This window comes from Leptosomus discolor, chromosome 1 (genome assembly GCF_034619465.1).
Source record: "Leptosomus discolor isolate bLepDis1 chromosome 1, bLepDis1.hap2, whole genome shotgun sequence".
Lineage (NCBI taxonomy): Eukaryota > Metazoa > Chordata > Aves > Leptosomiformes > Leptosomidae > Leptosomus > Leptosomus discolor.
The window spans coordinates 102,962,094-102,976,524 of record NC_141391.1 but is presented as its reverse complement, the minus strand read 5'-3'; the positions used below and the strand labels follow the sequence as shown (position 1 = coordinate 102,976,524).

The 14,431-nt window shown below is 42.9% G+C and overlaps 1 protein-coding gene across 1 annotated transcript; it reads left to right on the top strand.

Annotated features, from left to right (window-relative positions):
• Nucleotides 1-110: 110 nt before the first annotated feature.
• IL10RB (interleukin 10 receptor subunit beta) lies at nt 111-13,008 on the top strand. The gene is made up of 7 exons (XM_086461637.1): nt 111-159; nt 2,744-2,867; nt 4,198-4,367; nt 6,557-6,717; nt 8,425-8,575; nt 10,107-10,264; nt 12,517-13,008. Exons 1-7 carry the CDS (start codon nt 111-113, stop codon nt 12,727-12,729), a joined length of 1,026 nt encoding a protein of 341 aa, XP_086317763.1. The 3' UTR covers nt 12,730-13,008.
• Nucleotides 13,009-14,431: the final 1,423 nt, after the last annotated feature.

Sequence of the window (14,431 nt, the reverse complement as noted above, 5' to 3'; positions counted from 1 at the left end):
AAGGGTTTCGGGGCGGCCCCGCTCCCCCGCCTGCGAGGGCAGCGCCCGGTGCCATGGCGCAGCGACGCCGGCACCTCCGCCGCTGAGGGAGGCCCGCACCGGGAGCTGCCATGGCCGCCGCCCTCCGGGGCTCCCTCTGCAGCTGCCTCCTGCTCTGCGGTGAGTCTGGGGCGGGGGGGCGGCCCGGCACGCCCGGGCGAGGAGGGATCGTCGTCCCGATCGCCGCCTCGCCGGGGGGTGGCGGCGGGAACAAGAGTCGCTAGGGGCGGCCGGCTTCGTTCTCCGGGGCCGCGCTGTCCCGAGAGCCCGGTGGCCGTCGGTGCCGGGAGCCGCAAGGAGCTGGCGGGGAAGGGGAAGGGGGGGGGGGGGGGGGGGGGGGGGGCGCCGGTGTCGGGACGAGCCGAGCGGCACCGAGAGCGAGCGAGCAGCCGGCCGGGTGTGGGGAGCCGCAGGGGGCCTGGGCTGGAGGCGCGGCGGGCTGCTCCGCTGGCGGGGGCCCAGCTCCCGCCGCCCAGGGGCTTTTTTTTTCTGCCGGAGGGCTGTATGCGTGCCGAGAAACGGGAACTTTGTCCCGTTGGTGAAACCCGCGTGTGGGAGGGAAACGGCGCTCTGCCGGGCAGCGCGGGTGGAGCGGTGCCAGCAGCGCCCGGCACAACCTTCCCCGGGGGAGCCCGTGGTGCCCCCGGCACGGCAGGAGCGCCGGGAGCACCCACCGCCGCCGCAGGTGTCCCGGGCCTTACGTTCCCCGCGGCAGGCCGGCCCTGAGGCCGCGGGGCGCGCTGCGCACAAACCTGGCCTTGACAAGGCACAGAGCCACGGAAGGATTTTCTCATCTCTTTGGGTCCACAGCCCTGAATAAAAAACCTTCCCTGGAGGCTTTTCATGTGGAAAGCGCTGTCAGGGAAGCGAGCCTTCAAAGGCACCTGTGCTTTCTGCTGGGAATTTAGAAGCCTACCTCAAACCTTCGGAGGGAGCTGCCCAAAGCGCGGGCAGCGCCCTAGGGAGGGCCCTTCGTAGCGAGGACCACATCGTGCGGGAGAGGAGACATCAGATGCCTCATACTAGCCAGATTTTTTTTCAGCTGTGTTGTTCAGGCTGAGTCTTTGCAGTCTTTTACCTGCACCCATCTTCCTTAACTAGGGACAGGACGAGAGGCAACAGCCTCAAGTGGCACCAGGGGAGGTTTAGATTGGACATTAGGAAAAATTTCTTCGCTGAGAGTGGTCAAACACTGGAACAGGCTGCCCAGGGAAGTGGTGGAGTCACCGTCCCTGGGGGTGTTCAAAAAACGTGTAGATGTGGGCACTTCGGGACATGGTCTAGTGGGCACGGTGGTGTTGGGCTGACGGTTGGACTTGATGATCTACCGTAGAGGTCTGTTCCAACCCTAAGACTCCATGATTCTGTCCTTAGTGTTCGACTCACCTGGGATTTTGCAGGTAGGAGAAGGTGTGGGAGCAGGAGGTCAGAGGCGCCCTTGAAGGGGCAGCACGTGTGCGCGGGCAGAGATCTCTGACGACCAGTGCCCCAGGTGGGTACCAGTGGGTACCGGTGAGGGCTCATACACCCAGGGACGGCATCTCTCAAGGAGGTCTGGGTGCAGGGCAGCAAGCAACTTCTGCTTGTGTGATGTGAAGTGCCTCTGATGGGTGCGAGGGTAACTCAATTGTAGGAATTGAGTCGGTGAAATAGTTTTTGTTTGAGCAGGGTTTAGATTTAAAACTGTTGTCTGCTAAAGGTGGATAACCGACACATTAATTTCATTTATCGTGCATCAACTATAGACACATAAAATAGGTTATTTATCTTAGAATGTATGTCATTAAGTTTCACTCCTGTGATATTTAAGCACTGATCTGATCTAACAGGGTTTCTTTGCACTGATCGCTTGTGTCGCAATAATGGGCCAAAATCTTTTCTGTTTTAGTTTCAATACCAACAATTATTTTAAAATAATTAAATCTTAATAGTAATGGTCTGTTTCTCTATACTACTTTAGGGTTCCTTTTATTCGGTTTCAATAAAGCAAAACAATTGTGTTTTTGTCACTTGTGAATAGTGCCAATTAATGATATGTTTATCTGTATGGTATGTTTAATAGCTGTCTTGCCTTCGAAGGTACTTCTTATTTATCTCTGTGTTTCAGAAGGGTGGCTTAATGAGTAAGGCATTTTAAATGGCAATGCTAATCCATGCAGCAATGATATAAACATGCTTATGGTGGATTTTTTTAAAAATTATTTCAATCTTATACCAAGGTCTGTGTAGAAAGACTGTTCATGTTCCTCTTCAGGAAAAAAAAAAAAAAAAACAACAACAAACAAACAGCAAATCAATCCACAGGCCCACGTTATTTCCGTAGTGCTACAGGAGCACTACTTAGAAAAATTTGGGTTTGACAATCTCAGTGAGAGTTCGTGCGTGCAGCCTGATGGGCCTGAAACGTGAAGGCAGTATAAGGCAGTAACAAGGCAGTAATAGGCAGTAACAAGTCAGTCATGCATAATAAATGATGATATCATAAAGACTGTACTTACTGGAAATCATGCTGGCTAATTTGTTTTTGTTGCATAAGCTCAGAAGGGATGATAGGCGTTAGGAATTAGATGAATTATATTAAGGTCTGTTTTTAAAAAAGTGTCTGTGACAAGGAAGAAAGGGAAGGCTGTGTCTAAGTTTCGGATGACTGAGAAGTTGCTGGAGGAACACAGACTGAAATGTTTGTTTTTGATTGCTCCCGCAGTATCTGGAATAGTGCCAAAACCCCAAAACGTGAGAATAATTTCAGTTAATCTTCATAGCGTCTTACAGTGGGATGCCCCTAGGTTTCACAAAGGGAACGTGAGTTACACTGTCCAATCTAAGAGGTAAGTCTGGGGGAGTTGTGCGTTCTGTAATTCACATTTTACAGCTGCGTGTGTTTGTCATTTGTTTCCTTTTTTGTAGGAAGATCAGTAGCTGACTCTTTCTTTTAGCTTATCTTCTGAACTAAATAACAGGGCAGAGACATTTTCTTCACGTTTCAGACCCGAGGCAGCTTTGTACGTACTTTTTTTTGGAACCAGAAACACATTTTAAAGTTGTCTGTTATTAGCTCTGTGCGTGTTTTTTCTCTATTTGTAGCTGTTACCTGTGGTTCGAGAGACTTAGTCCTGCTGAGCATTAGGACCTTAACCTGGTCTTTCACTCCAGCAGCATTTTGTGCTCTGCCACCAGTGCAGCCAGCTTACCTGCGCCTTTAGTGGAAATGCTCCATGAACTGCAGGCTGGTGGCTCGTCCGTTCAGTGCCTTAAACTTAGGACACGTTTTCTGAGATCTCCATTTGTCGGTTTCGGTGGGTTGATTTAGCTTTGATTTGGTTTCACTGCTATCGCCGACCGAGTCGGTCTTTCCTGTTGGGAAAAGTGGTCTGCGCGGCTGTACCGAGGAAGGAAGGCGCTTCCCCAGCCCAGCGGTGGGCTCCCTGCCCGCCTCCGTGCTTGACAAGGAAACCACGCGTTGGGCCAGAGGTCTCGCGGTCCTGCTGGAGGTTGGATCCTTTGGCTGAGACAGGGCAGGGTGTAAAGCGGAGATGATGGCACCCACAGGCAGGTGCCTGCTGGGGAGAAATCCCCAAACGAAGGGTACGGACCATCGTAGTCGAAAGATTTTTCTGGGTTCTGGTAGCGATTACCCGTTGATCTCTACATTCCTAGGTGGGCTTTTGATGCAAACCAGAAAGGATATCATATATTAAATGGTTCCCAGTCAGTTCTCAGGCCCCTTTTTCTCTGATTTTTCCTCATATGCATATCTTAAAGACAGTTCCGAACAAAGTCCAAGTTAGATAGCAAAGCCGTGCATAGCAATATATACATAGTCTCATGTTTGCAGACTTGTCAGATGACTACTGTCTGTTGCATGAAGTTTTGTAACCACTGTCAAGAAAAGGGCATCTCTTTACCATATCATCATTTTAATCTCTAACTTCATCACGGCTTTATAGACACATATAAAATACTTAATGTGTGTGTACACGCCAGTAATGATGTATCTTATACGCTGGATCTAATTTTTCTTGTTCATGAGTCATAACTGGCTGTATTAATGAACAGATACTCCACTTGTTCCAGTTGAATTGAGAGGAATGAAAATAAACTGACATTTAGCCAGTTATAATTTACACATCGTATACATGTTGTTTCTCTTCCATACAGCATCAATTTCCCTGGAAACACGTATGAAAATGTGAGCACAAACCTGAGGCTCACAGAGTGCAATGTCTCTTCTCTGTCTGCATACGGAGACTACATTTTACAGGTCAGAGCGGAGGCAGAAAATGACCATTCAGACTGGGTGACCGTCAGATTCAAGCCGATGGATGATAGTAAGCCTTTTTCTAATCCTCCGTAAAAAATGTTGTCTGCTATGAATGTGCTTTTACAACTTGGCTCCGTAAGAAGAGCTACAGAGTGCAGATCGTTTTTAAATTTAATTATGTTGAACTATAAAATCTTAGTTGTAACACTTTAATTTTTTGAAGGCAGAAGTTGCTGTCAGAAAGCACAATAGCTTCACTGTTGTAGCTAGACGTTAGTATTTGAAACATCTTTTGAGGATGGTTTCAAAAAATATTTCTTTTTCCCTTGAAATAAGGATCATTTATATTTTTTTAGCCAGGGAGAGCTTTTCTTCAAGGATTCAGACTTTCTGTATCTCTAAATAAGTTCGATTACTTTCTTCTTCGTTGCTATGTCAGGCAAAAAGCTTTCTTTTTATTTTTTTAATTAGAAAAAAGAAAGAATTTCACAGAGAAAGATTAATTTTTAGTCAAGAAATCTTAATTGCACAATATTGCTGTTCTCTTAGTGAAGATTTACAGTGTTTTGTGAGAGGTGATTTAGACATTGCCTTGCATTAGAGTGCACATCAGAGAGGTTAATCATGCTGCTGTCACCTGAGCTTGGGAATGGGAGAGTGGTTTTTGCCAATGAGCGTCCTTTGTTTTGTACATTCTTACATATATGCCACTCATAAGCAAAAATCAAACTGGTTTAGATTGTATGGTTAATGTTAACCCAGGCTTTTCTCTCCTCACTGCTGTTAATACAAAACCATGGAGGAAGCTTCTGTCATACTTGATCTTTGAGAAAAACTTTTTTAAATCCTTTTTTTTCTTGTTCTGCCTCCATTTGCTTGAATTTTATCATTCTGTTCCTTGGATTGCAGCGTGTAATTTTACAGTTTACAGCCTTGGTTTTCAAAATGTTTTTATTGGCTATCTCTCCAAAAGCGTAATGTTGATATAATTTAATCTGCCTAGAGCAGAAACAGCATGGAAAAAAAAAAAAATACAATGTCGCAAGTGTAAATCATAGCCAAAAGAAAATGTAATACAAAGAGTATGTATGGATTCTCAGAGCAGAGAGCAAACTTGTAAATCATTAACAGAGTTGTAGTTTGTCATATATTTGAAAGAGCATACAGCCTTCAGAGCAGGCTTGGCCTTGGACAGGCAGCTTATGCCTGAATGGGAAAATCTGGATGTAAAACTACCTGGTAGCACTGGCCAAGTGGCCAAATCTCTGAGGAGGAACTGAGGATTTTTAATGTTGTCATAGCTGATCTGAGCAGGGCATCACGATAAAAATAACTGATATTCCTTTCTGTGTTATTATTTCTGCTACTGCTTTTTTAAAACATCCACCCTGTATTGTAGGAATAGCCCAAGAAAACCAGAGTAACCAAGGCCCTCCTCACATTATTTTCTGTTACGTCCAGCAACATACTCATGACCATTACATGAATGTACGGTCCAGCAAGCAGAGGTTTTTTAATTTTTAATTATAGAAGTACATATTTCTAGAGGAATGCCAAATTGCCTGTACATTGAGCTTTTTCTCTCTTAAACACTTTATAGCGTGACTGTAACCAGGCAGAATTTTAGCAGAGGTAGCTGAGGCAGAGTTGTTTGCTGGGATTGCAGGAGACTTTAATGGAGAGCTCACTGCTGACACAGCGTAGTTGATAACCAAATACTCATGAAATAATGTAGGTAGTGTCACAAAAATATCATAAGGACAAGCCATTTACCAAATGTGAGAATATAATGTTCAGTCTAAGGAGCACGATTGGTAAGACATGCAGAAATAATTCAAATGTTTCAGGTTTTCTAAATGATCACAATGAAAGAAACATTAAAACACTTTACTAGAGGGTCTACTCAGAAAAGACAGATGTTGCGACAGCTTGGCCCAGAAAGAGAAGTGAGTGGTAACTTCTAGAAATAGTCATTCCTCTCCTCACCACAGCTGGCAAAAGAGAACTGAGTTAATTTGATGTGTGGGAACTGTAGTCTGCAATAGTATCTGTTATTTAACTGCAAAAATAAATCCCTTTCCAGACCAGTTGTATAAGGAAAGGATTTATTTATGCCTGACCCATGAAAGGAAATTACTTTCTTCTAATAGATAAAATTATTTAAAACATAAATTGTCATGAGTTGTATAAAAATGTCAAATTGCAAACAAAGAATTAATTCCGTTCTTTCTTCTCTTCCACAATTCCAATATATAGCAGTCATTGGGCCACCTGATGTAAAAGTGAAGTCAGAGTCTGGGTCCCTGCATGTGGATTTCATAGGCCCTTTTGCTGAACATGACAAGTGGCCTCTAAAGCAATACTACGGCTCGTGGAATTACAGAATACTGTACTGGAAGGAAGGCAGCAATACAGAGGTAACCTCTGCTTCTGGGGTGTTGTGACTCCATGACTTTGGTCCATGCTTTTTTTGGTAAAATACCATACTGATGGAGTTCTGAAAGCTAACAGTGCTGAAGTGAAAATGTATCTCTACTAATTACAGTGTAATGAAGTCTAGTCACGACAACTGCTATTCAGAGCAGATGGCAGATAGCTGTGTAGTTAAACAGTAGCACGGATATCATTTGCCCTTTCCATAGTTAAAAATAACTGCCACATTATGGGAGTTTATTCTCTCAGTTTAGTGATGTGTTTATTTGCGATGCGGTCTTCCCCACCACATCTCTGTGTTTCACACGTACAAGCAAGGGTAACCTTAGAAGCTGCGACATCAGCAGTATCTGTGATCATGGCGACAAGCTGACTTGGATTCAAATCTCATGTCATTCAAGTATTTGTGCTCTTCGTGGGACTTTGGGCTTTCAGTACCACCATGGACGAGGCCTTATATTAACTGTGGTCACCTTCACCGCTTCAGTTTCTATCATTTGTTATTCCCTTTCTTCCTCTCATGGACAGCCTCTTCCACAGACAGATGTGTTACTCAGCTCAAAAGACTGCTCTATACAAATTGCATGGAGAACAATCACAAATACTATAATAATTGTAGGGTCATGAGTTCTATTACAGGAAAAAAGGAAGCCCTTTACCGGAAGATACCAGTCACTGTATAATTAGTGCTTTGTACATCAGTACAATTTTCGTCTAATAGGACTTCACTACATATAATTCTGATTTGTATTTGTTAGCCTGCAAAATACTTTGGCACTCAATTCCAGAAAAAGAGGGACCATCGTTTCCCAAAAAACAGGCTGGTTTTCAATTCCCAGACTGCAAGAAATGAATGTTTCAAACATGAAAAAGATGTTGCTGCATATGTTGCTGCATATGGGATGCAAACTTAGGTGGATTACCAGAGAAAGCGTGAACCTCAGGTAGAATCTGTGCTTGTGGCACTTCAGAGCAGAAGTCTGGGAAATTTCACAGGGATCAGAGGCTCGAAAGGCATGGACTATGTGACTTCATGGGTTGTTTTTTGAAGTGGATGCTCGGCCAAAATGTTGAAACCCAGCTGTAGAGTCTTCTCACCCCTGAGAAAGTTACTCTGTTACTGTGTAATGGGGCATGATGTAGGGATTCCTATACTCTGCAGGGACTGTGTAGTTACAGGGATGTAACCTATTGTGCCTCCAAACAGCAAGTTGCACCTGGCTGTCAGGCACCTGATAGCTTCCACAAGCCTTTTTCTTTCTCTGTGTTTACTTTTTTTGTCTAGGTCATCCATCCTAATTGCTCTGTCTCAGATTAAATTGTTTGCCTGCGACAGCACTCTTAGTGGATCTCGTTTGGTTATGCAATTGTTTCTCTCTGCGTGCAGATCTCATTTATCCCATCTCTGTAGGCCTCTTTAACCTAAGACTTCATTAATGCTGCCAGAAGCAGCCAGAGAGTCAGTGGTGTGAATGGTCTCACGCTCTAACCGTAGCTGAAATCAATGTAGAGTTATCAGTTATGTGACACAGGCAGGGCGTTTCATCCTGCCTTTAAAAGCCTTGTTCACATTGCGGCTGTAACTGCTAGGATTTGTCCTACGAAATGTCATTTGAATTCCTTAGCTAGTCCATTCACTGGACTCATGGTTTTCAATTTTTTTTTTTTTTTGTATTCTGCTCTGTTATTAGGTAACTCGCATAGATACTAAACATAGCTCTGAAATATTATCTCAGTTGGAGCCGTGGACGATATATTGTATTCAAGTGCAAGCAGTTATCCCTGAGTGGAACAAAACAGGGGAGCTGAGCGGAGAGCTTTGTGAGCAGACAACCCACAATGGTAATACCTGGTGCATCACAAGGGGACACGTGCTGCAGGGAACTGGGAAATGTGCAGAGCCTTCAAAATGAAAATCGGTGTAACGTGTAAACCTTCCACAAATGGATGTGTTTGTTACTTTAGTATTGTTTGGTGGTTGATAGGTGTGTACTTTTGGAGTGGAGGAGTTAGAAACGAAGTGAAAACTACAAGCAATATGGCAACGATGGCCTGATGCTTTACTTCACTGCAGAGGCCTCTGCATTCCTCACACTCTGAAAATCAGAGTTAAAAGGAGCACAGGCTCTTCACTCATCACCCTGTGCCTGAATTTCTTTTACCATCAGCTGTATTCACTATCCTGTGAAAGCCTCTGTTCTGTCTGTTTGTACCTGAGATTGGACCCTGTGTTGCAGTCCGCTTTGTCTGTGGTGATCCTGCCAGTGTCTGTCACGAGGCTAGGCCGTGATTCTCTTTCCCTGTGAAACACAGCAGTTAGTAGTCAATAATACGAACAAATATTTTGTTTAGATACTTTCCTTCTCATTTTGAAGGCAGTAGAGTACCAAAGGCGCTTTCCTTTCCAGCCGTGCCACCTTAGCTGCTGGCTGGGGAGTCCAGCAGTAACCACCACGTGGTCTGACCCTGTCGTCTTAGCAGGGGGCTTCTGTCCCTAGTTAAAAGAAAGGATGGGGTCCTAGATACAGGCATAATGTGTATTTCAGCTAACTTAACACCCTCAGATAACGGGTGGAAATCAGAGGCAGGGACACAAGTTAACAAGGGAGCTATCTGGGGGAAGCCTGGGGGAGCTACTGGGCTAACCTATTTCTCGTGTGGTTTTCCTCCTAAAATGTTTCCTCCTGTACTTTTCCTACCACAGTTGAATTGCAGGTGGGTTTTGGTGGCGGTGTTGCTTCTTAGTTCGTGGCTAGAAGAGTGCTTAGCAAGCGTAGGGTGGCTTAAATTAAAATGTATACAGTGATGTATGGATACATCTTCATTCCCATTGCCTGTTGTGAAATCCCTGTGCATGACATAATTTTTTTAAAGGCTCAGTAGTTTAGAATTTCACAGTCTTTTGTCCCCTGCTGTCTTTACTTTGCTGCTGTCTTTACAGATTTCTTTAAGAGAAAAGTGGAAGCCTATGCCCTAGTAGTGTTACGTGTCAACTCCTGCGCTCCTGAAACACCAAAGGGTGTACAATAGCTTTTTACATGGTATCACCTTGTGGGTGGTTCTGTTAGTCTTTTTTCCTTTGATTGTTTGCCTAGTATTGCGTGTAGAATCGCCCATATGTGTAACTATAAATGTCAAAATATGATGGCTTGTAAGCTTATTTTATTGAGAGAACTTCCTCAGCCTATTCAGACTAAAAATTTAAGAGCTAAGAGGTATTTTGCATCTGGAAACAAAGACTTATGTTTGCAGTTACAATTTTATCATAGTTTGGACTTTTTGTAAATTCTATAGAGAAAGTGATTATTTGAAAAGAATATAATCAGAAATTAATAATCACAGCTTTAATTTTTTTTTTCCTTGTCTTTTGCAGGCATAACTCCTGTGTGGGTAATCGTGACAGTTCTTATAGGATCAATGCTGGCCGTTGTAATATCTGTTCCTGTTTGTTTCTTTTGCTTTTTGTATCTATATCGACTCACCAAACATGTTTTCTGCCCTTCATATATTTTCCCACAACACTTGAAAGAGGTTTGTTTTCTGCCTAACACAATGAAAATTGGCCTTTTCAGCAGAACCACGTGCTTTCAAAGGCTCAAAACCTTTAAAGCTTCTTTTATTTTGCTTTCTTTGAGTTGCACCTGGTTGTTAGCCATCTGTAAAGTGCAGACTATTCTGAGGGGGTTTTAGACTGTAAGGAGCAGTGCTGGTTATCCGTCGTTATGTAGTCGTGGTGGATGGTAGAACTCACTCTTCTGCCAAACATAAAAAGCCATTCAAGTAAGCCTAAATGATGAAGTCGTGGACTTTGGAAAAAGCTGGTGAAGGAAGGTACTTTTCAGTGTGAGAAAGGTACTGGAAGTTAGTTCATTTAATATTTAATTTCTGGCATTATAAGGTCATAAGTTTTGCATGAATGTTACCTCGTTTTTTTCATCAAGTTCTGTGGCGCCGCATAGACATAAGTAAGAAGCAGTGAAATTAGACTTCCTTTCGAAGTACACTGATGTATAATAAACTCTACAATGCTGTCATTTTGAACTGATTTGCACAGAATGGTCCAAAATATTTCAAAGCTGAACAATTTAAAAATTCAGCATAGACTTTTATTCCTAAAGCAGCTGCATAATTTGTAATATGAAGCTTTATATGGCTTAGAAACGGGATGTTTTCTTTCATTTTAAAATGAGAGAATAACAGGTGTTAACCTTCAGTTCCTCTTTTTGGATAGCAAACAACTGAGATATGTCTCTGTTCTGTCATTTTAGACTTAAAATTGCCCATTTGTTCTCCTGAAAAAAAGTTCTTTCGCAAACATAATAACGAGTTTTAACTTAAGTAAAGAATGTAGTGAAGTCTGAAAATTTGAGATAAAATGAGAGCAATGAATGTTAGCCGTTGCTGTTGGGGCATACCCCTGACCCTGTTATCCATATGGCAACATAAAAAGGCTGCATCAGAACCTCCTCCAAGAAACAAGGCTGATCAGAGTGTTAGGTACACTGCAGTTAGCAACCTAAACTCTTCTGAGTTTGCTGCCGTCTCTCTGGGTCTGTCATTTTGACTCACTCAGAGTTCAGCAGACAGAGGCTTTGCAGCTGACTTAGTGACCGACCTGTGCTTTGAGCAGATGCTCAGCAGACAGTAGTTTGCTGAACCCGGAGCTCCGCTGTTGGCAAGGCAGCATTGCTCTGATCAATACAGGATGTGGTCAAATTTCGGTTTGCTCACAGGTTTCTCACAAGAAAGGGAGAATTTTCATTTTGTGCTAGTGGGTTATAGTGGTTAATCACAGTAATCAAAGGTCAGTCGTGCTTACCTAAAATGCCATTTATCAAAGGCAGTGGTTTCACTACATGAACGTTTGAGATTGCAGGTTACTGACAGAACATTTCAAATCACAGTTTGCTAGAAAAAAAGGTCTAAAAGTAATTTTTATTATTTAAGTATTTATTTTTGTGATTACGGCGAACAGGACTCCTGGTAGAGCAGCTTGTTTCTTACATAAAATGCACTAAAGAGACAGGGGGTCAGGTCACAAGAACAAAATGCAGTTGTACTCCTCCAGCCACTACCAATAAAATGAACTGCCTCTTCAGCTGCCAAAATGAGCAGTTGACACGTTGCTACCGTGCTGAGGAGGTGTGCTGCTCTTGTGTTGACATTCAAAACACAGTCATGACACCCTGCAAAGTCCGTGTTGATTCTTGAGCCTGGTTCCATCTTATCAATGGAACAGGGAGTGGGAGTAAGTTGTGATATTTCAGTACTAAAATTAAGTCATCTTTCTCACTGAACTGCATAGCCCCGCAGATCTCCCTCCCTCCCCTTTGCTTGACTAAATGGTTATGGTTTACGTTGACATCTGAAGCATCGCTATTTGATGGCTGAGCAGACAGCTCTCTGAGATGGCAGGAACAATTCACATCTCGGAGCTGTTTGACAAATCTCCCTGTGAACTCCTTCACCTACAGTCAATCGCCATTTTTACTTTTTGCTTCCAAACAAAACCAAGGTATGTTATTCTTTTAACAAAGTTTATATTCTGAAGAAGTCACTAACCCCTGGGGTGTCTTCTTGCAAATAAAGGCACCTCTGACTTGCTTCCAAGCCTTGCACAGGATGTTAAGCGAGCAGAGAGGTTATTGTGTTGTCACCACTCTGGGACATCTGCGGACTGAGAAAGCCAATTGCTGTGTGGAAAACAATATAAAACATGTTTGTAAGCAAACAGGATGGTATGGCTGGTGCAGCCTAATTCTCATTTCTTCTTTCCTCCACAGTTTTTGAGCAAGCCTCCCAGCGGTTTGCAGTTTTCTTCTTCACTCCCACAAGAAGAGCATCTTTTTTATGACAAGATAACTGTCATTTCAGAAGAATCCGAAAATCACGACAATGAGACTGGGGATGAGGCCAGCAAGACAGCAGAGCACCTTCAGGACTCTGACCAAGAAGATTCTGATTCAAGAATAGTACCAGCTTCAGAAAAGGCCTAAATGCACTCCTCATACTTCACTTGGACCAAAAGGAAAGCAAATGGGCTGTAGAGTTTATCATCTTACTGCTGCCTTCTTAAGACAGTAAAAATTCATATACGAAGATGTGTACGCAGACTTTTGACACACTCATATTATTTAAAGTACAAGAAACTTGACTATAAATGAGGAATTAAATGATATGTAATTTTTGCCACTGTTTGTAGTGGCTCACTGTTAAGTTGTAGCAATACCTAGGATGGTATTACGACATTAATTTAAAAAGTAAATATATATATATATAAAATGCTAGTTAATTTAACTTTGATGAACTATTTATTGCAAAAGCTAAACAAAACGGCATATTGTATAAAGTTTGTAAAAGAAAATCGTATTTTGTAAAGAAAGATGTTATCTGACTTATTTTTTTTAAATCAGAAATTGTGTGTATTTCATCAAGATTTCCCTAGCGGCATAATCTTTCTATCAAATATTTTTTTAACGGATGAAAAATTGTAAAGTTATTACAATGGTATGGACTTGGTATGAATAAACCAAACACAAAAATTCAGTGTGTTTTGCACTGCAAGGTGTGACTCGTACTTCATCGCTAAGGACCATGGGAACACACCAGCGCGCTGCCAGATAGCCTGCAATGTCCTGGTATTGCTCAGTCCCCTCAGCCTCTGCCCTGCGGTTTCTGTGGCTAATTAAATTTTGCCTACGTCATCCAGAGACACTGAAGTCTGTGGGAAAACTTCGCAGCTAAAGTGCGAGTGAAAAGTAGGTTCATTTTATTTTATCTACTGATACGTATTCTTAGTTCAAAAAAAGTAAATCCAGGTTGATGCGAGTCCCGTGCTACATAACGCATAGTCTCACCTGCGCAGCCCTGTTCATGCGCATGAAGGTTGTGTCCACACCAACACTGGGGCATAAAGTGTGCCCTTCGCACTGTGTGCTGATGGTGTGAGTGATGCACATTTTTTGGTGTGTATTACATCAAAATGAGAGTGAAAAATTAAATTCTGTTAGTAAAAGTAACTTGCTACGAGTGAAGTTGTGTGTAAATCGTAACCTGAGGTGGGAACTGCAAAAATTTTGGCTATGATTTTGAAGTTTGTTAATTAATGCGTAAATATTCACTTCTTGGGAACTGTTGCAGGAAGAAAACATAAGGAGAACAGGCATTGATTTCTTTGTACCACCCAGCTGCATGTAATCCGCGCATGTTTTTTCTGCACTTTTTAATTTGCATAGTATTCTGGTTTAATGTAGAGTATGGAAAAAATGGGGAAGCATTTTCATTTTGGTTTTTTTTTTTAAGGCATTTTGTTTCATTGGTGCTTTTCTTCACCTCTCACCAAAGCTGCTCTGTGAGCACTGATCCTAATGAAGGCCGATGACCTGTGCCTGGCACACCTCTCCACTGTAAAAATTCAGCTCCCTGTGCATTCTCTATCCCTCCTTCCACAGTAGCAGCTTCTTTTTTGAGTTTTTTGGTGGGTTGTTGGTTTGGGGTCTTTTTGGCTTTCAGAAAGGCAAAAACCTCATAGCGTAGCTCTTGCGACCAACGCATACGCTAGTTCTGGCTGGCCGGCTGCTGTCAGAAGAGAAGAGGGTTGAGATTTCCTTGCCTTTTCCTCACTCTTTTAGTAGAGCTGCTTTCATCTATCTGGCGGCTGATTTTCATGGAAGAGCAGGAAGGTACTGTCTATGGAAT